We start from the raw sequence: 25,411 nt of genomic DNA, 5'->3' as shown, positions 1-25,411 counted from the left end.
TGCCTATGAGGGCGGTGGAAGCTGAGGGGGTGAATAATTTAAAATTTAAATTGGATGGGCACTTGAGAGAAATGAACTTTCTGGGCTTCGGGATAAAGGGAGAGGTTGGAGGGAGGAAAAGGGACAGATGAAAATTACTTTTAATGGGGACTAAACAGTTATATTTCATCTCTTTTTCCATTTACCTGCTAACGATTCCTCATATTTCAGAATGTGTTCCACCAGATTATCCACTATCTGCACACAGGCCTTCTTCACTGGCTTGTAGGTGGCATCTTCCTCAGTCTTCAACAACTGAAAGCATACAGCAGAGTTCAATTAATGTTCTATATAGTCCTCTGATAGCCACAATATCCACTCCACCACAGCTCCCAGAAGAAGTTGACACATTTTGTTTTCCGATATTTGTTGATGGGATGTGGGCCAGCATGTGGTGTCCATCCCGGAGGGCATTTAACAGTCAAATACATTGCTGTGGGTCTGGAGTCACATGTAGGCTAGACCGGGTAAGGACGGCAGATTTCCTTCCACAGTGGACATTAGTGAACCAGATGGGATTTTACAACAACCGACAATGGTCATCATTAGACTTTTAATTCCAGGATTTTACTGAATTCAAATTCCGCCATTTGCCCTGGGGTGATGCAGGGCTGGTTTAGCTCAGTGGGCTAGACAGCTGGTTTGTGATGCAGAACAAGGCCAGCAGCGCGTGTTCAATTCCTGTACCAGCTGAATTCTCCGTGTACCCGAACAGGCGCCGGAATGTGGCAATTAGGGGATTTTCACAGTAACTTCATTGCAGTGTTAATGTAAACCTACTTTTGACGATAGAGATTATTTATTTATTATTCAAACCCGGGTCCCCAGAGTATTACCATGGGTCTCTGGATTACTAGCCCAGTGACAATACCACTGTGTCACTGCCTCCCCTATCCACTGGCACAGACACGATGGGCTGAATGACCTCTTTCTCCACCGTAATGCTTCTATGGTTCTCGATCCTCTGTGAGCATACCATATATGTGACTGGTCACCGACATTTGAACTGACTGAACACAAATGTTTGTAACACTCAGAAACAAAAGCAGTCAGTATAACCAACTGCTGGCTTTTGCTGGGCTAAAGATGTAGGGGCACCGGCATCAATTATTAGTCTCGGTGTGAGTACAACCGTTGGAATCCAAACCCAACCCAATTACATATTTTCCATCCAAACATCAGCCTACTTATGGGGAGTATGACATTGAGATCGAGGATTAGCCAGGATCATGTTGAATGGTGGAGCAGGCTCGAAGGGCCAACTCCCGGCCCTATTTTCTATACTACGTGAAAAGGTTCATAACACAGTAGAAAATAAAGTGAAAAACAGCATCAACATATTTATCTTTAAATTTATTCTTTTCATGGGATGGGAGAGTGGCTGGAAAGGCCAGCATTTGGTGTTCCTCTAACTGAATAGCTTGCTAGGCCTTTACTGAGAACAATTCCGAGGCAACCATATTACTGTGGATCACATGTAGGCAACACCAGTTTGAGTGAGAAATGTGGGTTCTTGATTAATCTCACAGAAGGCACCCCAGGTTGCAGCATATGATTGAATTTTACATTCAGTTTGAGAGAGAGGAGTGGTGGTGGTGAGCAGGAGCCTCCGGCGGGCGAGGGAGGCAAAGGCTAGGGAGTCAGCCCCCCTCCCCATGGAAGCTCTGGCTACTCTGATACCCCTAAGATCGCCACTTGATCTCCTCTGCACCCTCTCTGGGACATTCACATTGTTCCTAAAGAGCAGTAACCAGAATTGAACACAACACTACGGATGGGGCCGAACCAGACCTTTATACAGGTTCAGCAGAACGTCTCTGCTTTTGTACTCAATGTCTGTTTATGAAGCCCAAGATTCCATGTTTTGCTAACCATGCTCAATAGACCCTGCCATCTTCAAAGACATACAGCCTTAGATTCCTCTTGTACTGCATCCTTTTTGGAATTTTTCCATTTAGTCCATGTTGCCTCTTCCCATCCCTTCGGTCAAAATGTATCTATCACCTCTCAATACATGTGATCTCCCACTTGCCACTTGCATGACCATTCTACCAGATGTAACGGCCCTTCCTGGTGATTCCTTTCGTTCCTCTTTATTTTATTTTGTATTTATTGTTTATGGTCCATGGATCATCAATGGAGACATATCTTTAAGTCAAGCAAAGGAAGTATGGAACTCAAAATAATTCAAAGAACAATACAGCACAGGAACAGGCCTTTCGGCCCTCCAAGCCTGTACTGGTCATGATACAAACCATTGCCAAAACCCTCAGCACTTCCTTGTGCCGTAACCCTCTATACCCGTCCTATCCATGTATTTGTCAAGATGCCTTTTGAACGCCGTTAATGTATCTGCTTCCACAACCTCCCCTGGCAACGCGTTCCAGGCACTCACCACCCTCTGTGTAAAAAAACCTGCCCCGCACATCTCCTCTAAACTTTGCCCCACATACCTTAAACCTATGCCCCCTGGTGACTGACCCCTCCACCCAGGGAAAGAGTGCCTGCCCATCCACTCTATCCATGCCCCTCGTACTCTTGTAGACCTCTATCAGGTCACCCCTCAACCTCCGTCTTTCTAATGAAAACAGTCCGAGTCTATTCAGCCTCTCTGCATAGCTAACACCCTCCAGACCAGGCAACATCCTGGTAAACATCCTCTGCACCCTCTCCAAAGCCTCCACATCCTTCTGGTAGTGTGGTGACCAGAATTGTGCGCAATATTCCAAGTGCGGCCGTACCAAGATTCTATACAACTGTAGCATGACTTGCCAGTTTTTATACTCGGTGCCCCGTCCAAAGAAGGCAAGCATTCAGTATGCTTTCTTGACTACCTTGACCACTTGTGTTGCCACTTTCAAAGATCTGTGGACATGTACACCCAGTTCTCTTTGACTTACTATATTCCTAAGAGTTTTGCCATTTCCAGTATATTTCCCCTCTATGTTAGACCTACCAAAATCTACTGAGACCTACTGAAGTCCATGTAAACAACATCCACCACCCTCCCCTCAATCATCTTTGTCGCCTCCTCAAAAAACTTGATCAAGTTAGTGAGACACGACCTCCCCTTCACAAAACCATGCTGTCTAGCGCTTATGAGTCTATTTGTTTCCAAATGGGTATAAATCCTGTCCCCAAGAATTCTCTTCAATAATTTACCTACTACTGACTTGAGGCTCACCGGCCTATAGTTTTTACACTGTGTTATAAAGTTTTGTATTTGGGCAGATGATTGCAGACTTCATGGCACCCAAGAGATTGGAGGAGTTAGTTTTGATATGTTGCCTGGTGGCCAATGGATTGGCCAGGGACAGTGTTCTGCCCAGCAGCCAAAGCGATTGGCCAGTCAGGTGGGATTTTTTGGACAGAACCCGAGAGAAGCCATTGGACCCTCAAGGTGGAAGCAGCCCTCTCTCTGCTGCCTACTGTCTGACGGTAAGCGCTTCTAGACCCTGAAAGAAGCTGCCTCTCTCTGACGCAGGCTGTCTATTTCTGATAGTCTACAAGCTGAAAGAAAAGATGACATCCATCTGAAAGTCTAGACCGAACAAACAACGAACTGGGAGACATCCATCTGAAACTTTTCCTTTTCCTTTCATCATTATTTTACACGTGTGTGTTTGTTTGTGTGCAGTGGTTGTGGAGAGTTAAAAAGGGGGTTAGAGATTGGATAGTAGTTAACTCATGGTATTTGTTGCCCATTTAATTACAGTTAGTGTAAATAAAAAAACGTTAATGGTGTTTAAATTTACCAACATGGTGTACCACCCTGTTTCCTGAAAAACAACAATCTTGTTAATTTTTTTCATCCAATTGCACACTATTCCAGGAGTCTCAATTTTGTTAAACAGTCTTTTATGTGGTAGACTCAATTCTAACTATCAAGAGAATTGGGCAAATACCGGAAAGCCAAAATAATTTTCAGGGCTCTAAGGAAAGAGCAGTTTAACTGAATGAATGGATAACTGTATTGAAGGGCTTGCAATGATACAATGGGCTAAATTTTCTCTTGTGCTACCTCATTTTATGATTCTACTTCCTAATACATACTCGAATACTTCACCCAGATAAAAATGGTCAGGAAAATATCTATATGCTGTTAGGTAATTTGAACATTCTGAATTCTCCCTCTGTGTACCCGAATAGGTGCCGGAATGTGGCGACCCGGGGATTTTCGCAGTAACTTCATTGCAACGAACTTGTGATACTAATAATTATTATTGACATTCCCATTTTAACCAAAGTTCTCATGAATACACCCCCCCTCGACATGCACACAACTCCCTAGATCTCCCTCAATACATGCACAACCTCTCTGCAATACATACACACCATTCCTCCCTCCCAACGTGTACACACACCCTCCCCTCCCCCTTCCCCGACATACACATCCATGCTTCACCACCCCTTCTTATTAAGGATGAAATTGTGGAGTACCTGGAAGTGCATGGTAAAATAGGACTGAGTCAGCACGGCTTCGTCAAGGGAGGTTATGTCGGACAAAACTGTTAGAATTTTTTGAGGAGGTAACAAGGAAGTTAGACAAAGGAGAACCAGTGGACGTGATCTATTTTCCAGAAGGAATTTGACAAGGTGCCGTACAGGAGGCTGTTAAGTAAGATAAGAGCCCATGGTGTTAGGGGCAAAGTACTGGCATGGATAGAGGATTGGCTGACTGGCAGAAGGCAGGGGTTGAAGATTAAGGGGTATTTTCAGGATGGCAGCCAGTGACTCTTGGTGTTCCGCAGGGGTCAGTGCTGGGACCACAACTATTCACAATATATATCAATGATCTGGAAGAAGGAACTGAAGGCACTGTTGCTAATTTTGCAGATGATACAAAGATCTGTAGAGGGACAGGTAGTATTGAGGAAGAAAGGGGGCTGCAGAAGGACTTGGACAGGCTAAGAGAGATGGCAGTGAAGTGGCAGATGAAATATGCTTTAAAGCATGAGGTTATGCATTTTGGTGGGAAGAATAGAGGTAGAGTATTTTCTAAATGGGGAAATGCTTCGGAAATCATAAGCACAAAGGGACTTGGGAGTCCTTGTTCACGATTCTCTTAAGGTTAACGTGCAGGTTCAGTCGGCAGTTAGGAAGACAAATGCAATGTTAGCATTCATGTCGAGAGAGCTAGAATACAATTCGTGGGCAGCACGGTAGCATTGTGGTTAGCACAATTGCTTCGCAGCTCCAGGGTCCCAGGTTCGATTCCGGCTTGGGTCACTGTCTGTGCGGAGTCTGCACATCCTCCCCGTGTGTGCGTGGGTTTCCTCCGGGTGCTCCGGTTTCCTCCCACAGTCCAAAGATGTGCAGGTTAGGTGAATTGGCCATGATAAATTGCCCTTAGTGTCCAAAATTGCCCTTAGTGTTGGGTGGGGTTACTGGGTTCTGGGGATAGGGTGGAGGTGTTGACCTTGGGTAGGGTGCTCTTTCCAAGAGCCGGTGCAGACTCGATGGGCCGAATGGCCTCCTTCTGCACTGTAAATTCTGTGATAATCTGTGACAAGAGCAGGGATGTACTACTCAGGCTGGAAAAGGCACTAGTCAGACCCCATTTGGAGTATTGTGAGCAGTTTTGGGCCCCGTATCTAAGGAAGGATGTGCTGGCCTTGGAAAGGGTCCAGAGGAGGTTCACAAGAATGATCCCTGGAATGAAGGATGGTCATATGAGGAGCACAGCAAGAAGTCTTACAACACCAGGTTAAAGTCCAACAGGTTTGTTTCGATGTCACTAGCTTTCGGAGCGCTGCTCCTTCCTCAGGTGATTGAAGAGGTATGTTCCAGAAACATATATATATACAATATAGACAGATTCAAAGATGCAAGACAATGATTGGAATGCGAGCATTAGCAGGTGATTAAATCTTTACAGATCCAGAGATGGGGTAACCCCAGGTTAAAGAGGTGTGAATTGTGTCAAGCCAGGACAGTTGGTAGGATTTCGCAGGCCAGATGGTGGGGGATGAACGTAATGCGACATGAATCCCAGGTCCCGGTTGAGGCCGCACTCATGTGTGCGGAACTTGGCTATAAGTTTCTGCTCGGCGATTCTGCGTTCTTGCGCGTCCTGAAGGCCGCCTTGGAGAACGCTTACCCGGAGACCAGAGGCTGAATGCCCTTGACTGCTGAAGTGTTCCCCGACTGGAAGGGAACATTCCTGCCTGGTGATTGTCGCGCGATGTCCGTTCATTCGTTGTCGCAGTGTCTGAATGGTCTCGCCAACGTACCACGCTTCGGGACATCCTTTCCTGCAGCGTATGAGGTAGACAACGCTGGCCGAGTCGCACGAGTATGTACCGCGTACGTGATGGGTGATGTTCTCAGGTATAATGGTGGTATCCATGTCGATGATCTGGCATGTCTTGCAGAGATTGCCATGGCAGGGTTGTGTGGTGTCGTGGTCACTGTTCTGAAGACTGGGTAGTTTGCTGCAAACAATGGTTTGTTTGAGGTTGCGCGGTTGTTTGAAGGCAAGTAGTGGGGGTGTGGGGATGACCTTGGCAAGATGTTCATCTTCATCGATGACGTGTTGAAGGCTGTGAAGAAGATGTCGTAGTTTCTCCGCTCCGGGAAAGTACTGGACGACGAAGGGTATTCTGTCGGTTGTATCCCATGTTTGTCTTCAGAGGAGGTCGGTGCGGTTTTTTGCTGTGGCGCGTTGGAACTGTCGATCGATGAGACGAGCGCCATATTACGTTCGTACAAGGGAATCTTTCAACGTCTGTAGAAACCTCCCCCCCCCCCCCGACACATCCACCCCCCCCCCACACCCCGCGACACATCCACACCGACCTCCCCCTCCGACACATCCACGCCCCCCCCCCAAACACATCCACACCGACCCCTCCCCGACACATCCACACCGATCTGCCCCCCCCCCCCAAAAACACATCCACCGCGCCCCCCGGCACATCCATCCCCAACCCCCGTGACACATCCCCCCCCCCCCCCCCCGCGACACATCCACCCCCCCCCCGACACATCCACACCGCCCCCCCCCCAACACATCCGCACCCACGACACACCCCCCCCCCCACTCCCAGATTCATTCCCCCCCCAGCACAGCCACACCTACCCCCCCCCCCCCCCCCAGCACAGCCACACCTACCCCCCCCCCCCCCCCCCGAACACACCCACCCTTCTCCTCCATCACAGTTGAACAATCAGGCTCACCTTTGGACACCCATATTTGAGTAATGCAATAGGGAGAGTGAAGATTTGTGGAAGAATGCATGAAAAGAGGTTTCTTTGGCGAGATGTTTGCTCTAATTCAGATGAGCAGGTGGTGAAGGCTAGCACTGAATCCTAATTTCCATATCTTTGTAAGTTTTTCGTTTGTGACACATATTACCAACATGTACCTCTAAATCCAACAAGCAGTATTATTCTGTTCCTATATAATAGAGCACAAGAGAAATTGATATGCACCACCTGACAAAATTAAACATGCAACTAATATACAATGAAATGAATGAAAATCGCTTATTGTCACAAGTAGGCTTCAAATGAAGTTACTGTGAAAAGCCCCTAGTCGCCACATTCCGACACCTGTTCGGGGAGGCTGGTACGGGAATTAAGAGTCACCTTCCTTTCCACACCCAACCTTTCCTCCCCAGAGATTGTCCTATTCCTGCTCATGAGAAAAAGCTAGACTCTCAGTCCGATTCAGGTTGCCTCCCAATGTGGGATTGACACTTAACTCCCAGGCAGAACACAAATAACTCCTTGGTCTGCATCTAACTCACCCTCTTAAGAGATGGAAAAGTTAAGCTCTCAAGCAATGAAAACCTTAGTTGCATTGTACTTACATTCTGAAGAAGCTGTTCAAACCAATCGTACCCCGTATCTCTGCATGCAGCAACCTGTAAAATAGGTGAAAGCCAGCTGTCAATATTAGCATTATTAGGGAAACAGGCCACTATTCCACAGTGGCAGCAATCAGCAGCTACACAACACCAACAGCCTCAATAGCCTTCATCAAGTGGGAAAAAACATTTGGGAACATAGGTCCATGAGTGGGCTACTTTGTTTGGAGAGATTGTTTCAACAATTAGATGAATACTGTTTTGCATTTACATTCATTGACATTTTCCATGACACTTGATATCTTTATCCAACAAGATGGTATCAATTAAGTTTCGGACTCCCAGCATCCAAAGCCTTTTGGGGAAGAGTTCTAGATTTCCACTTGCTGTGCGTCAGTGCTTCCTGACATCATCCCTGAACCTAAGCAAACACAGAAACATAGAAAATAGGAGTAGGACATTCGGCCCATCCGAGCCTGCTTCACCGTTCAGTACGATCATGGCTGATCCTCTATGTCAACACCATAATCTAGCTCTCTCCCCATAACCTTGGACACCTTTAGAGTCAAGAAATTGATTTCTAAGAAACTGTCCTAAATACATTCCATGATCTCCCCCTCAATGTTAGGTTTTCCAATTTAATTTGTCTAATCAATAGGATAGTCAAATCGCCCATGATTAGTGCTGTTCCTTTCTTACAAAAAATATTATTTCTTCATTTTAAACTCTGTTCTAAAGTGCAGCTACTGTTAGGGAGTCTATCAACTCTTTACATCTTTCCTGGCTATTTTTATTTCCACACATTCTACATAAAGTATTAAAACATGCTGCTGTGCAGAGAGACCTGGGTGTGCTAGTGCATGAGTCGCAAAAAGTTGGTTTACAGGTGCAACAGGTGATTAAGAAGACAAATGGAGTTTTGTCCTTCATTGCTAGAGGGATGGAGTTTAAGACTAGGGAGGTTCTGCCTGCAATTGTATAAGGTGTTAGTGAGGCCACACCTGGAGTATTGTGTTCAGTTTTGGTCTCCTTACTTGAGAAAGGACATACTGGCACTGGAGGGTGGGCAGAGGAGATTCACTAGGTTAATCCCAGAGCTGAAGGGGTTGGATCACGAGGAGAGGTTCAGTAGACTGGGACTGTACTCGTTGGAATTTAGAAGGATGAGGGGGGATCTTATAGAAACATAAAAGATTATGAAGGGAATAGATAGGATAGATGCGGGCAGCTTGCTTCCACTGGTGGGTGAAAGCAGAACTAGGGGGCATAGCCTCAAAATAAAGGGAAGTAGATTTAGGACTGAGTTTAGGACGAACTTCTTCACTCAAAGGGTTGTGAATCTATGGAATTCCTTGCCCAGTAAAGCAGTAGAGGCTCCTTCATTAAATATTTTTAAGATAAAGATAGATAGTTTTTTGAAGAATAAAGGGATTAAGAGTTATGGTGTTCGGGCCGGAAAGTGGAGCCGAGTCCACAAAAGATCAGCCACGATCTCATTGAATGGCGGAGCAGGCTCGAGGGGCCAGATGGCCGACTCCTGCTCCTCGTTCTTATGTTCTTATTTTGATCTTCCAAGACAAGACCATTCTTACAGAACTGCTTCATCCCATTTTCCTTACCTCTTATTCTTCCAAAATGCTAAAATGACCTTAAATATTCAGATCCCAGCCTTGGTCACCTTGGAAGCACATCTCTGAAATGATCATATATCATACCATACAAATATATTCCTATTTGTGCCATCAATTCATCTACATTGCTCCAAACGCTGCATGCTTTCAGACAAACAGCCCATTAATTCTGTCTCATAATCTTTCCCTATTCTGACCCTGATGGCTAATGCACTCATGTCAATGCCCTCTGTCCTTTTCCGTTTCAGTCCTCTCTCATTAACTTTCTAAATTTCCCTTCAGCTGAATCCTCTCTCTAGTCTCTACAAAGGTGCCAGGAAATGTCAATTTCCAACAAGAGAAAATAGAATTAAAAATGCAGGCAAAATATTGTGGATGTTGGAATTGTGCAATAAAAACAGCAAGCCCTGGAAACACAACTGGCCGGGGCAGCATCACTAGTAAAAGAAAGGAAGGGAGTCAATGTTTTGAGTTCAATATGGCTGCTTTGAACTGAAGAAAGGTAGAAATGTGCTGGTTTCTGATGTTGAAAAAGGACAGAGGGCAGATGGGGGTTCCAGGTGAAACAAAAGGCAACGGTCAGGGATAGGTTAGAAGGCGGGGACAGGTTAAATACCAAAGATGTCATGAAACAAGAGGCAAAGACTTTTGACAATGTTCTACATAAGAGATTAGTGCGTGAAATTAAAGCACATGGGATTAGGAGTAGTGTATTGTGATTGATAGAACCTTGGTTGGCAGACAGGAAACAATGAGCAGGAATTAATAGGTCTCAGAATTCTACAGTGCAGAAGAGGCCCTTCGGCCCATCGAGTCTGCACCAATGCATGAAAGGCCCTGAACTGCCCACCTAATCCCATTTGCCAGCACTTGTGTTATAGGTCAGGGTTGAGAGAACCCCAAAGTATATCATGGAGTTCACCTGACCCACAACCTTCAATAGATTGTAGTACGGGGAGCACACGGCCCACTCTACAGGTGTGATGTAAACAGAAATCTACACAGTACTTTTAAATTGAAACAATGTTTAGTTATGAAACCAGTTAACACTTTATAAACCCACAGTAAACATCTTAACAACTATCAACACCAGAGTCACTCGATCAGGTCACCCCTCAGTCTTCTCTGCTCCAGTGAAAACAACCCAAGCCTGTCCAACCTCTCTTCATAACTGAAATGTTCCATCCCAGGCAACATCCTGGTGAATCTCCTCTGCACCCCCTCCAGTGCAATCACAGCCTTCCTATAATGTGGTGACCAGAATTGCACACAGTTCTCCAGCTGTGGCCTCACCAAAGTTCTATACAACTCCAACATGACCTCCCTGCTTTTGTAATCTATGCCCCGATTGATAAAAGCAAGTGTTCCATATGCTTTTTTCACCTCCCTATTAACCTGCCCTTCTGCCTTTAGTGATCTGTGGGCAAACACGCCAAGGTCCCTTTGTTCTTCAGAACTTCCCAGTGTCAGACCTTTCACAGTATACTTCCTAGTTACATTACTCCTTCCAAAGTGTATCACCTCACACTTTTCAGGGTTAAATTCCATCTGCCATTTGACCATCCCGCCTATATCTTCCTCTGTAACCCAGGACTCTCAGCCTCACTGTTAACCACCCGGCCAATCTTTGTGTCATCGCAAACTTACTGATCCTACCCCCCACATAGTTATCTGTGTCATGTATATAAATGACAAATAGGGAACCCAGCACGGATCCCTGTGGTACGCCACTGGCTTCCAGACACTAACGCAGCCGTCTATCAAAGAACAAAGAACAATACAGCACAGGAACAGACCCTTCGGCCCTCCAAGCCTGCGCTGATCACGTGGCCTATCTAGACCAACCGCCTCTATCCTTCCATACCCCTGCTCATGTGCCTATCCAGATAAGTCTTAAAGGTCGCTAACCATCTCACTTGGCAGTGCATTTCAGGCCACCATCACCTTGTGTGTAAAAAAACGTCCCCGCACATCTCCATTGAACCTAGCCCCCCTCACCTTGAACTTGTGCCCCTTGTAATTTTCAATTCTGCCCTGGGAACCACATTAGCTGTTCTCTAGTCCTCTGGCAGCTCCCTTGAGGCGAGAGTGGAATTAAATATTTGGGGTCCGAACCCTGACTACCACAGCAGCCTGGGACATAGTTCATCCGGCCCTGGAGATTTGTCCACTGTTAGGCCCACCAATATCTCCAATACAAAGAACAAAGAAATGTACAGCACAGGAACAGGCCCTTCGGCCCTCCAAGCCCGTGCCGACCATGCTGCCCGACTAAACTACAATCTTCTACACTTCCTGGGTCCGTATCCCTCTATTCCCATCCTATTCATGTATTTGTCAAGATGCCCCTTAAATGTTACTATCGTCCCTGCTTCCACCACCTCCTCCGGTAGCGAGTTCCAGGCACCCACTACCCTCTGCGTAAAAAACTTGCCTCGTACATCTACTCTAAACCTTGCCCCTCTCACCTTAAACCTATGCCCCTTAGTAATTGACCCCTCTACCCTGGGGAAAAACCTCTGACTATCCACTCTGTCTATGCCCCTCATAATTTTGTAGACCTCTATCAGGTCTCCCCTCAACCTCCTTTGTTCCAGTGAGAACAAACCGAGTTTATTCAACCACTCCTCATAGCTAATGCTCTCCATACCAGGCAACATTCTGGTAAATCTCTTCTGCACCCTCTCTAAAGCCTCCACATCCTTCTGGTAGTGTGGCGTCCAGAATTGAACACTATACTCCAAGTGTGGCCTAACTAAGATTCTATACAGCTGCAACATGACTTGCCAATTCTTATACTCAATGCCCTGGCCAATGAAGGCAAGCATGCCGTATGCCTTCTTGACTAACTTCTCCACCTGTGTTGCCCCTTTCAATGACCTGTGGACCTGTACTCCTAGATCTCTTTGACTTTCAATACTCTTGAGGGTTCTACCATTCACTGTATATTCCCTACCTGCATTAGACCTTCCAAAATGCATTACCTCACATTTGTCCGGATTAAACTCCATCTGCCATCTCTCCGCCCAAGTCTCCAAACAATCTAAATCATGCTGTATCCTCTGACAGTCCTCATCGCTATCCGCAATTCCACCAACCTTTGTGTCGTCTGCAAACTTACTAATCAGACCAGTTACATTTTCCTCCAAATCATTTATATATACTACAAAGAGCAAAGGTCGCAGCACTGATCCCTGTGGAACACCACTGGTCACAGCCCTCCAATTAGAAAAGCATCCTTCCATTGCTACTCTCTGCCTTCTATGACCTAGCCAGTTCTGTATCCACCTTGCCAGCTCACCCCTGATCCCGTGTGACTTCACCTTTTGTACTAGTCTACCATGAGGGACCTTGTCAAAGGCCTTACTGAAGTCTATATAGACAACATCCACTGCCCTACCTGCATCAATCATCTTAGTGACCTCCTCGAAAAACTCTATCAAGTTAGTGAGACACGACCTCCCCTTCACAAAACCATGCTGCCTCTCACTAATACGTCCATTTGCTTCCAAATGGGAGTAGATCCTGTCTCGAAGAATTCTCTCCAGTAATTTCCCTACCACTGAAGTAAGGCTCACCGGCCTGTAGTTCCCTGGATTATCCTTGCTACCCTTCTTAAACAGAGGAACAACATTGGCTATTCTCCAGTCCTCCGGGACACCCCCTGAAGACAGTGAGGATCCAAAGATTTCTGTCAAGGCCTCAGCAATTTCCTCTCCAGCCTCCTTCAGTATTCTGGGGTAGATCCCATCAGCCCCTGGGGACTTATCTACCTTAATATTTTTTAAGACACCCAACACCTCGTCTTTTTGGATCTCAATGTGACCCAGGCTATCTACACACCCTTCTCCAGACTCAACATCTACCAATTTCTTCTCTTTGGTGAATACTGATGCAAAGTATTCATTTAGTACCTCGCCCATTTCCTCTGGCTCCACACATAGATTCCCTTGCCTATCCTTCAGTGGGCCAACCCTTTCCCTGGCTACCCTCTTGCTTTTTATGTACGTGTAAAAAGCCTTGGGACTTTCCTTAACCCTATTTGCCAATGACTTTTCGTGACCCCTTCTAGCCCTCCTGACTCCTTGCTTAAGTTCCCTCTACTTTCCTTATATTCCACGCAGGCTTCGTCTGTTCCCAGCCTTTTAGCCCTGACAAATGCCTCGTTTTTCTTTTTGACGAGGCCTACAATATCTCTCGTTATCCAAGGTTCCCGAATATTGCCGTATTTATCCTTCTTCCTCACAGGAACATGCCGGTCCTAAATTCCTTTCAACTGACACTTGAAAGCCTCCCACATGTCAGATGTTGATTTGCCCTCAAACATCCGCCCCCAATCTAGGTTCTTCAGTTCCCGCCTAATATTGTTATAATTAGCCTTCCCCCAGTTTAGCACATTCATCCTAGGACCACTCTTATCCTTGTCCACCAGCACTTTAAAACTTACTGAATTGTGGTCACTGTTCCCAAAATGCTCCCCTACTGAAACATCTACCACCTGGCCGGGCTCATTCCCCAATACCAGGTCCAGTATCGCCCCTTCCCTAGTTGGACTGTCTACATATTGTTTTAAGAAGCCCTCCTGGATGCTCCTTACAAACTCCGCCCCGTCTAAGCCCCTGGCACTAAGTGAGTCCCAGTCAATATTGGGGAAGTTGAAGTCTCCCATCACCACAACCCTGTTGTTTTTACTCTTTTCCAAAATCTGTCTATCTCCTCTATCTCCCGCTGGCTGTTGGGAGGCCTGTAGTAAACCCCCAACATTGTGACTGCACCCTTCTTATTCCTGATCTCTACCCATATAGCCTCACTGCCCTCTGAGGTGACCTCCCGCAGTACAGCTGTGATATTCTCCCGAACCAGTAGCGCAACTCCGCCTCCCATTTTACATCCCCCTCTATCCCGCCTGAAACATTTAAATCCTGGAACGTTTAGCTGCCAATCCTGCCCTTCCCTCAACCAGGTCTCTGTAATGGCAACATCATAGTTCCAAGTACTAATCCAAGCTCTAAGTTCATCTGCCTTACCCGTAATACTTCTTGCATTAAAACATATGCACTTCAGGCCACCAGACCCGCTGTGTTCAGCAACTTCTCCCTGTCTGCTCTGCCTCAGAGCCCCACTGTCCCTATTCCCTAGTTCTCCCTCAATGCTCTCACCTTCTGACCTATTGCTCCCGTGCCCACCCCCCTGCCATACTAGTTTATACCTTGCCATCCCTGTGACAGTTTACTCAAGAACCTCGCAATCTCTCTTTTTCAAATTCTCCGCCAGTGACCAGTGGGCTACCACAAAGATCGATGCAGCTATTCACAATATATATTAATGATTCAGATGAGGGAACAAAATTTAATATCTCCAAATTTGCAGGTGACACCAAGTTGTGTGGGAGGGTGAGCTGTGAAGAGGATGCAGAGACCCTTCAGTGTGATTGGACAAGTTGAGTGAGTGGGCTAATGAATGGCAGATGCAGTGTAATTTGGATAAATGCGAGGTTATCCACTTTGGTAGCAAAAATGACAAGGCAGACTATTATCTGAATGGCCATAAATTAGATGGGGAGAATGAGCAACGAGACCTAGGTATCCTCATACACCAGTCATTGAAGGTAAGCATATAGGTGCAACAGGCGATAAAGAAGGCAATAGTCGCCATAGTCCCAGATGACCATTGGCTGCTTTCCCGTTTGAGGGAAAGAGCTGATTGGTGGTGATTTAACCGGAGGATCACCACACCTCAGGCGAGGGGCAAGGTTGGGAAGGCGGGCCTTCATGAATAACCTCAGCCGGTACGCTGAGTGCCTGGAATGCGTTGCCAGGGAAGGTTGGAATCTTGACAAATACATGGATAGGATGGGTATAGAGGGTTACGGCACAAGGAAGTGCTGAGGGTTTTGGCCAAGGTGGTATCGTGACCGGTACAGGCTTGGAGGGCCGAAGGGCCTGTTCCTGTGCTGTATTGTTCTTGGACTGTGTAAAACGCTGGTGAGGCCGCAGCTGGAGCATTGTGTCCAGTTCTGGCCGTAACATTACAGGAAGGACATAATTGCTCTGGAGAGAGTGCGGAGGAGATTTACAAGAATGTTGTCAGGGCTTTAGATAAGATATTGAGGGACAGGACGCATGCACATTTTGAGCAAAATGGTCTAGTTACTGACAGGCAGCATGGTTTTGTACAGGGAAGGTCATATCTCACCAACTTGATTTGAGCTTTTTCAAGAGGTGACGAGGAAAATTGTTGAGGGAAGGGCTGTGGATGTAGCTTATTTGGACTTTGGTAAGGCGTTTGACAAGGTCCCACATGGCAGACTGGTGCAAAAACTAAAATCTCATGGGATTCGGGGTGGGCTGGCTAGATGGATACAGAACTGGCTCGGTTATAGAAGACAGAGAGTAGCGGTGGAAGGGTGTTTTTCTGAATGGAGATCTGTAGCTAGTGGTGTTCCGCAGGGATCAGTGCTGGGACTTCTGTTGTTTGTAGGATATATAAATGATCTGGAGGAAAATGTAGCTGCTCTAATGAGTAAGTTTGCAGATGACACGAAGATCGGCGGAGTTACTGATAGTGCCGAGGACTGTCGAAGGATACAACAGGATATCGATAGATTGGAAATCTCGGACACAGAAATGGCAAATGGAGTTTAATGCGGACAAATGAGAGATGATGTATTTTGGTAGGTCTAACAGAGGGGAAATATACAATAAATGGTAAAACTCTTCGGAATATAGAAAGTCAGAGAGATCTGGGCGTGCAGGTCCGCAGATCTTTGAAAGTGGCAACATAAGTGGACAAGGTAGTCAAGAAAGCATACGGAATGCTTGCCTTCATTGGACGGGATATTGAGTATAAAAACTGGCAAGTCATGCTAAAGTTGTATAGAACCTTAGTAAGGCCGCACTTGGAATACTACGTTGTCCCCGGGAACACAAATCGTTGTGGTAAAGTGGAACTTCCTGTTCTAAATACCTGTGGATACTGGGGCACAATTGGAGTTTTTAAAGACTTGAGATTGCTAGAATATTTGTTGGTGTTGGTACGGAGCCATGGCAGGTAAATGTAGCTGAGAGATAGATCAGTCATGATCCAATGGAATGGCAGGAAAGCTCAAGGGGCACAATGGCCCTGTGTAAGCCCTTTGACCATCTGTATCTGTACTTAAAGGCCTCAAGTTTCACAGGTGTGTGCCATAATGTTGCGAAGATTTTATAGGATTGTGGGACGATTTTACTCACCACGTCTGTGACATTTAGGATTTTCCGCGTCATCCCTTCAGCATCGTGAGAAGGAGTGGGAGTGAACCAGAGCTTCTGGAATGTTTCATTTACTAGTTTCTGCAGAGGGATAAATTAAAATTAGATCAGCATCCAATCAAAGCAAACACAAGAACACTGGAATTAGAACAGATCACATAGTATCATAGAATTACAGTGCAGGAGGCGGCCATTTGGACCATCGAGTCTGCACCAGCCCTTGGAAAGAGCACCACACTTAAACCCACGCCTCCACCCTATCACCGTAACCCAGCAACCCGCCTAACTGTTGAACATTACAGGCAATTTAGCATGACAAATCCACCTAACCCACACATCTTTGGACAGTGGAAGGAAACAGGAGCACCCGGAGGAAACCCACGCAAACACGGGGAGACCGTGCAGACTCTGCACAGAAAGTCACCCAAGGCGGGAATCGAACACAGATTGGAGACTGGAGCACAGAAATGGCAGATGGAGTTTAATCCAGACAAATGCGAGGTTATGTATTTTGGAGGATCAAATCTAGGTTTGAATTAACATACAGAGGGATCTGGGCGTGCAGGTCCACAGTTCCCTAAAAATGGCAACACAGGTGGCCAAAGTGTTAAGAAGCATATGGCATGTTTGCCTTCATCGGCCGGGGCATTGAGTGCACATAGAACATAGAACTATACAGCACAGTACAGGCCCTTCGGCCCACGATGTTGCACCGAAACAAAAGCCATCTAACCTACACTATGCCATTATCATCCATATGTTTATGTTTCATAAACTTCTATTGACCCCACTGGATCAAATGGAAATGCAGGAGAATTTGAATATGGGGATGGTTCCAGAGGATTGGCAATTTGCAAATGTTATAACATCAGATTAAAAAATCAGAAGGGTGGGGCTGAGGACCCGGGTTCGAATCCTGGCTCTGGGTCACTGTCCGTGTGGAGTTTGCACATTCTCCCTGTGTCTGCGTGGGATTCGCCCCCACAACCCAAAGATGTGCAGGTTAGGTGGATTGGCCACGCTAAATTGCCCCTTAATTGGAAAAGAAAAATAATTGGTTACTCTAAATTTATTTTAAAAAGCAGATGGGGATAAACCAAACAATTGAAGGTCAAACAGCCCATCGGTGTTGGAGGGGGGGGGGGGGGGGGGGGGGGGGGGGGGGGGGGGGGGTCGGGTCGGGTGACTATGATCATTGGCAAGGACAAAATAAATTCTCACTTGGAGAAAGCAACATTGATTTATTGAAGATAAATCATGATGAAGTAATGCAACGAGTTGAGGGTTTGGGGAATAATAATAATAATAATAATAATAATAGAGATCCAGGTTAATATTCTGGGTACACTGGTTAAAACCTCACCCCAGCAGCTGCTAGAATTTCAATTAAGTTAATTAATAAATTCAACAGATTAATAAAGAACAAAGAAAAGTACAGCACAGGAACAGGCCCTTCAGCCCTCCAAGCCCGTGCCGACCATGCTGCCCGACTAAACTACAATCTTCTACACTTCCGGGGTCCGTATCCCTCTATTCCCATCCTATTCATGTATTTGTCAAGATGCCCCTTAAACGTCACTATCGTCCCTGCTTCCATCACCCCCTCCGGCAGCGAGTTCCGGGCACCCACTACCCTCTGTGTAAAAGAACGTGCCTCGTACATCTACTCTAAACCTTGCCCCTCGCACCTTAAACCTATGCCCCCTAGTAATTGACCCCTCTATCCTGGGAAAAAGTCTCTGACTATCCACTCTGTCTATGCTCCTCATAAAAACAATTAGAATGAAAGCTGGTCGTAGTGATGGTGTCGATTGTAATAAAAATCCTTTAGGGATGGAAATCTGCTCCGTCTCAATGTGGCTGACTCTTAAATGCTCTCTGAAATAGCCCACAAGCCATTTAGTTCAATGGAAATTAAGAATGGGCAACAAATACTATCCTTGCCAGCAACACGCAGATCCCATGAAAGAATTTAAAAAATAGTACAGTGGTATTTATATACAAGAACTGTCTGAAGACATTTGATAAAGTACCCCATAACAAGTTTTTTTTGAAAATGGAAGCACATTGTATTAAAGGGATTCTAGTAACAAGGTGAAATTGGTTAAGGAATAGGTCATTGGGAGTAGTGGAGAATAGAATAGGGGAGGCAGTGATGTAGTGATATTGTTGCTGGACTAGTAATCCAGAGACCCAGGATAATGATCTGGGGACCCAGGTTCTAATCTCACCACGGCAGGTGATGACATTTAAAATATCTGGAATTAAAAGTCTAATGATGACCATGAAACCATTGTTGATTATTATAAATCACCATCTGGTTCACTAATGTCCTTTAGGGAAGGAAATCTGCCGTCCTTACCCGGTCTGGCCTACATGTGACTCCAGACCCACAGCAATGTGGTTGACTATTAAAAGCCGGCTGAAATGGTCCAGCAAGCCACTCAGTTGTATTCCAGTGCTACGAAAACCAAGGACTGCAGCGGTTCAAGAGGGCAACTCACCACCACCTTCTGAAGGACAATTAGGGATGGACAATAAATACTAGCCTAACCAGCGACGCCCACATCCCGGAAATTTATTTTAAAAAAGTTTTTTCCAGACCCCAGGGGAAAAGACTTGGGTACAAGAAGTATAATTACAAACTTTGGCAACATAATGGTGAGGATATTAGTCTAATACCGGATGATATGGTCAGACTGGTGAAATGGGCAGACACATGGCAGATGCAATTTAATATAGAGAGATATTAGAGTGCACTATGGGAGAAACAGCACAGAGAGGCAGTACAATCTAAATTATATTATTTTGAAGGATGTGCAAGGGCAGATGGATCCAAGGGAGATCTAACAAGAATTAATTGAAATTATGCTGACTTTTGAGCGAGAAACTGGCAAGTGGGTAACTGGACGTCATAAATTCAAAATAATTGGTAGAAGAGCCAGAGGGGAAATGCAATTCACAAAGTTGTTAACATTTGAAATGTATTTCCTTTAGGGCTAATAGAAACACGTTGCATGGGAACTTTCAAAAGGCAAGTGAACCCTTACTTGAAGACAACTACTTTGCAGGTTTATGGGATGGAAGCAGGGGTTTTTCAAATAGCTGGCAGAGGTACAATAGGTCGAACAGCCGCTTTCGGCACTGCACGATGCCATGATTCCATAACAGGCATGTTTTCTAAGGTGTACTTTGTCTAGACTCTAAAATACTCAGAAATATTAATGGTTCTCTTCGCTCTTTCTCCACCCCCCCCACCCAACTTGCCTGAGTACCCCTTCAGCTACAAGGCTGTCTGTGAGGAAACGCAACATATCCTCCCCCTTTAAATCAAAGGTTCCGGACACAATAAACAGTATAACATTAACCATAAAACAACAGGAACAGTCGATGCGTCAGACATTCTAGAGGCCAGCGTTCTGTGTCATTGTTGGTGAACCTCGGGCATCTGCATTTTAGTATTTGCAGCAACCTCTGGTGTCTTTGGCTTGGTGTGAGCGTCGACAGTAATCTGAGGTAGACTCAGTGTTTGATTGGCAACTAAGGTGCTGGTTTCCCCAATTGGTTCGGTTACTGTCAGGTTATCAGGAAGGCCCGCGTTGTCTCCTGGCACAGCCGGATTTGGACTCATCGGTCCTGCCTCTGTGTAGACCAGTCCGGTCTCGGAGTCTGGACTGTGTAGACCAGTCCTGTCTCGGGGTCTGGACTGTGTAGACCAGTCCGGTCTCGGAGTCTGGACTGTGTAGACCAGTCCGGTCTCGGAGTCTGGACTGTGTAGACCAGTCCTGTCTCGGAGTCTGGACTGTGTAGACCAGTCCGGTCTCGGAGTCTGGACTGTGTAGACCAGTCCTGTCTCGGGGTCTGGACTGTGTAGACCAGTCCTGTCTCGGAGTCTGGACTGTGTAGACCAGTCCTGTCTCGGAGTCTGCACTGTGCAGGCCAGTCCTGTCTCGGAGTCTGGACTGTGCAGGCCAGTCCTGTCTCGGAGTCTGGACTGTGCAGGCCAGTCCTGTCTCGGAGTCTGGACTGTGTAGACCAGTCCTGTCTCGGAGTCTGGACTGTGTAGACCAGTCCTGTCTCGGGGTCTGGACTGTGTAGACCAGTCCTGTCTCGGGGTCTGGACTGTGTAGACCAGTCCTGTCTCAGGATCTGGACTGTGTAGAAAAGTCCTGTCTCGGAGTCTGGACTGTGTAGACCAGTCCTGTCTCGGGGTCTGGACTGTGTACACCAGTCCTGTCTCGGGGTCTGGACTGTGTAGAAAAGTCCTGTCTCGGAGTCTGGACTGTGTAGACCAGTCCTGTCTCGGAGTCTGGACTGTGTAGACCAGTCCGGTCTCGGAGTCTGGACTGTGTAGACCAGTCCTGTCTCGGAGTCTGGACGGTGTAGACCAGTCCTGTCTCGGAGTCTGGACTGTGTAGACCAGTCCTGTCTCGGAGTCAGGACTGTGTAGACCAGTCCTGTCTTGGAGTCTGGACTGTGTAGACCAGTCCTGTCTCGGAGTCTGGACTGTGCAGGCCAGTCCTGTCTCGGAGTCTGGACTGTGTAGACCAGTGCGGTCTCGGAGTCTGGACTGTGCAGGCCAGTCCTGTCTCGGGGTCGGGACTGTGTAGACCAGTCCTGTCTCGGGGTCGGGACTGTGTAGGCCAGTCCTGTCTCGGAGTCTGGACTGTGTAGACTAGTCCTGTCTCGGAGTCTGGACTGTGTAGACCAGTGCGGTCTCGGAGTCTGGACTGTGTAGACCAGTCCTGTCTCGGGGTCTGGACTGTGTAGACCAGTCCTGTCTCGGAGTCTGGACTGTGTAGACCAGTCCTGTCTCGGAGTCTGGACTGTGTAGACCAGTCCTGTCTCGGGGTCGGGACTGTGTAGACCAGTCCTGTCTCGGAGTCTGGACTGTGTAGACCAGTCCTGTCTCGGGGTCTGGACTGTGTAGACCAGTCCTGTCTCGGGGTCTGGACTGTGTAGACCAGTCCTGTCTCGGGGTCTGGACTGTGTAGACCAGTCCTGTCTCGGGGTCGGGACAGTGTAGACCAGTCCGGTCTCGGAGTCTGGACTGTGTAGACCAGTCCTGTCTCGGGGTCGGGACTGTGTAGACCAGTCCGGTCTCGGGGTCGGGACTGTGTAGACCAGTCCGGTCTCGGGGTCTGGACTGTGTAGAAAAGTCCTGTCTCGGGGTCGGGACTGTGTAGTACAGTCCGGTCACGGGGTCTGGACTGTGTACACCAGTCCTGTCTCGGAGTCTGGACTGTGTAGAAAAGTCCTGTCTCGGGGTCTGGACTGTGTAGTACAGTCCGGTCTCTGGGTGTGTACTGTACAGGCCAGTCCTGTCTGTGCCAAGATGGGGGTACAAACCTCCTTAGTGCAAATGGTTTGGATGGTGCAGATTTTGTCAGGTGTGTACAGGAAGGATTCCTGACTCTATATGTAGATAGGCCAACTAGGAGGGAGGCCATAGAGGCTGGTTTAGCACAGTGGGCTAAATAGAACATAGAAAAATTGAGCACAGAACAGGCCCTTCAGCCCACGATGTTATGCCGAACCTTTGTCCTAGATTAATCATAGATTATCATTGAATTGACAGTGCAGAAGGAGGCCATTCAGACCATTGAGTCTACACCGGCTCTTGGAAAGAGCACCCTACCCAAAGTCAACACCTCCACCCAACACTAAGGGCAATTTTGGACACTAAGGGCAATTTATCATGGCCAATCCACCTAACCTGCACATCTTATGACAGTGGGAGGAAACCGGAGCACCCGGAGGAAACCCACGCAGACACGGGGAGGATGTGCAGACTCCGCACAGACAGTGACCCCAGCCGCAATCGAACCTGGGACCCTGGAGCTGTGAAGCAATTGTGCTATCCACAATGCTACCGTGCTGCCCTTAAGAATAAATAAATCTACACTACATCATTTTACCGTAATCCATGTACCTATCCAATAGCTGCTTGAAGGTCCCTAATGTTTCCGACTCAACTACTTCCACAGGCAGTGCATTCCATGTCCCCACTACTCTCTGGGTAAAGAACCTACCTCTGACATCCCCCTCTATATCTTCCACCATTCACCTTAAATTTATGTCCTCTTGTAATGGTTTGTTCCACCCGGGGAAAAAGTCTCTGTCTACTCTATCTATTCCCCTAATCATCTTATAAACCTCTATCAAGTCGCCCCTCATCCTTCTCCGTTCTAATGAGAAAAGGCCTAGCAACCTCAACCTTTCCTCATAAGACCTACTCTCCATTCCAGGCAACATCCAGGTAAATCTCCTTTGCACCTTTTCCAAAGCTTCCACATCCTTCCTAAAATGAGGCAACCAGAACTGTACACAGTACTCCAAATGTGGCCTTACCAAGGTTTTGTACAACTGCATCATCACCTCACAGCTCTTAAATTCAATCCCTCTGTTAATGAACGCGAGCACACCATAGGCCTTCTTCACAGCTCTATCCACTTGAGTGGCAACTTTCAAAGATGTATGAACATAGACCCCAAGATCTCTCTGCTCCTCCACATTGCCAAGAACTCTACCGTTAACCCTGTATTCCACATTCATATTTGTCCTTCCAAAATGGACAACCTCACACCTTTTAGGGTTAAACTCCATCTGCCACTTCTCAGCCCAGCTCTGCATCCTATCTATGTCTCTTTGCAGCCGACAACAGCCCTCCTTACTATCCACAACTCCACCAATCTTCGTATCGTCTGCAAATTTACTGACCCACCCTTCAACTCCCTCATCCAAGTCATTAATGAAAATCACAAACAGCAGAGGACCCAGAACTGATCCCTGCAGTACGCCACTGGTAACTGGGATCCAGGCTGAATATTTGCCATCCACCACCACTCTCTGACTTCTATCGGTTAGCCAGTTTGTTATCCAACTGGCCAAATTTCCCACTATCCCATGCCTCCTTACTTTCTGCAGAAGCCTACCATGGGGAACCTTAACAAATGCCTTACTAAAACCCATGTACACTACATCCACTGCTTTACCTTCATCCACATGCTTGGTCACCTCCTCAAATAATTCAAAAGGACTTGTAAGGCAAGACCTACCCCTCACAAATCCGTGCTGACTATCCCCAATCAAGCAGTGTCTTTCCAGATGCTCAGAAATCCTATCCTTCAGTACCCTTTCCATGACTTTGCCTACCACCGAAGTAAGACTAACTGGCCTGTAATTCCCAGGGTTATCCCTTTTCCCTTTTTTGAACAGGGGCACAACATTCGCCACTCTCCAATCCCCTGGTACCATCCCTGTTGACAGTGAGGACGAAAAGATCATTGCCAACGGCTCTGCAATTTCATCTCTTGCTTCCCATAGAATTCTTGGAGATATCCCGTCAGGCCCAGGGGACTTGTCTATCCTCAAGTTTTTCAAAATGCCTAACACATCTTCCTTCCTAACAAGTATTTCCACGAGCTTACCAGTCTGTTTCACACTGTCCTCTCCAACAATATGGCCCCTCTCATTTGTAAATACAGAAGAAAAGTACTCGTTCAAGACCTCTCCTATCTCTTCAGACTCAATACACAATCTCCCGCTACTGTCCTTGATCGGACCTACCCTCGCTCTAGTCATTCTCATATTTCTCACATATGTGTAAAAGGCCTTGGGGTTTTCCTTGATCCGACCCACCAAAGATTGTTCATGCCCTCTGTTAGCTCTCCTAATCCCTTTCTTCAGTTCCCTCCTGGCTATCTTGTATCCCTCCAATGCCCTGTCTGAACCTTGTTTCCTCAGCCTTCAGTCTCCTTTTTCCTCTTAACAAGACATTCAACCTCTCTTGTCAACCATGGTTCCCTCACTCGACCATCTCTTCCCTGCCTGACAGGGACATACATATCAAGGACACGTAGCACCTGTTCCTTGAACAAGTTCCACATTTCACTTGTGTCCTTCCCTGCCAGCCTATGTTCCCAACTTATGCACTTCAATTCTCGTCTGACAACATCGCATTTACCCTTCCCCCAATTGTAAACCTTGCCCTGTTGCACGTACCTATCCCTCTCCATTACTAAAGTGAAAGTCACAGAATTGTGGTCACTATCTCCAAAATGCTCCCCCACTATCAAATCTATCACTTGCCCTGGTTCATTACCAAGTACTAAATCCAATATTGCCCCTCCTCTGGTCGGACAATCTACACACTGTGTTAGAAAAGCTTCCTGGACACACTGCACAAAGACCACCCCATCCAAACTATTTGATCTAAAGAGTTTCCACTCAATGTTTGGGAAGTTAAAGTCACCCATGACTACTACCCTGTGACTTCTGCACCTTTCCAAAATCTGTTTCCCAATCTGTTCCTCCACATCTCTGTTACTATTGGGGGCCTATAGAAAACTCCTAACAAGGTGACTGCTCCTTTCCTATTTCTGACTTCAACCCATACTACCTCAGTAGGCTGATACTCCTCGAACTGCCTTTCTGCAGCTGTTATACTATCTCTAATTAACAATGCCACCCCCCCACCTCTTTTACCACCCTCCCGAATCTTATTGAAACATCTATAACCAGGGACCTCCAACAACCATTTCTGCCCCTCTTCTATCCAAGTTTCCGTGATGGCCACCACATCGTAGCCCCAAGTACCGATCCATGCCTTAAGTTCACCCATCTTATTCCTGATGCTTCTTGCGTTGAAGTATACACACTTCAACCCATCTCCGTGCCT

The 25,411-nt window shown here is 46.7% G+C and overlaps 1 protein-coding gene across 4 annotated transcripts in view; it reads right to left on the bottom strand.

Moving 5' to 3' along the window:
- The window catches only part of LOC140429045 (nipped-B-like protein), an 817,118-nt gene that overhangs the window by 195,443 nt on the left and 596,264 nt on the right, over positions 1 to 25,411 (bottom strand). For all 4 annotated transcript variants that reach the window (XM_072515574.1, XM_072515576.1, XM_072515575.1 and 1 more), the window contains 3 exons: positions 16,714 to 16,812; positions 7,854 to 7,907; positions 186 to 294 (listed from right to left, as the gene is read on the bottom strand). In XM_072515574.1, the coding sequence (XP_072371675.1) occupies positions 186 to 294; positions 7,854 to 7,907; positions 16,714 to 16,812 (262 nt within the window). The remainder of the gene's footprint in view (positions 1 to 185; positions 295 to 7,853; positions 7,908 to 16,713; positions 16,813 to 25,411) is intronic.

Source organism: Scyliorhinus torazame, chromosome 9 (genome assembly GCF_047496885.1).
Source record: "Scyliorhinus torazame isolate Kashiwa2021f chromosome 9, sScyTor2.1, whole genome shotgun sequence".
Lineage (NCBI taxonomy): Eukaryota > Metazoa > Chordata > Chondrichthyes > Carcharhiniformes > Scyliorhinidae > Scyliorhinus > Scyliorhinus torazame.
Note: the sequence above shows the minus strand (reverse complement) of the source record. Positions and strands in the feature narration are given on the sequence as shown.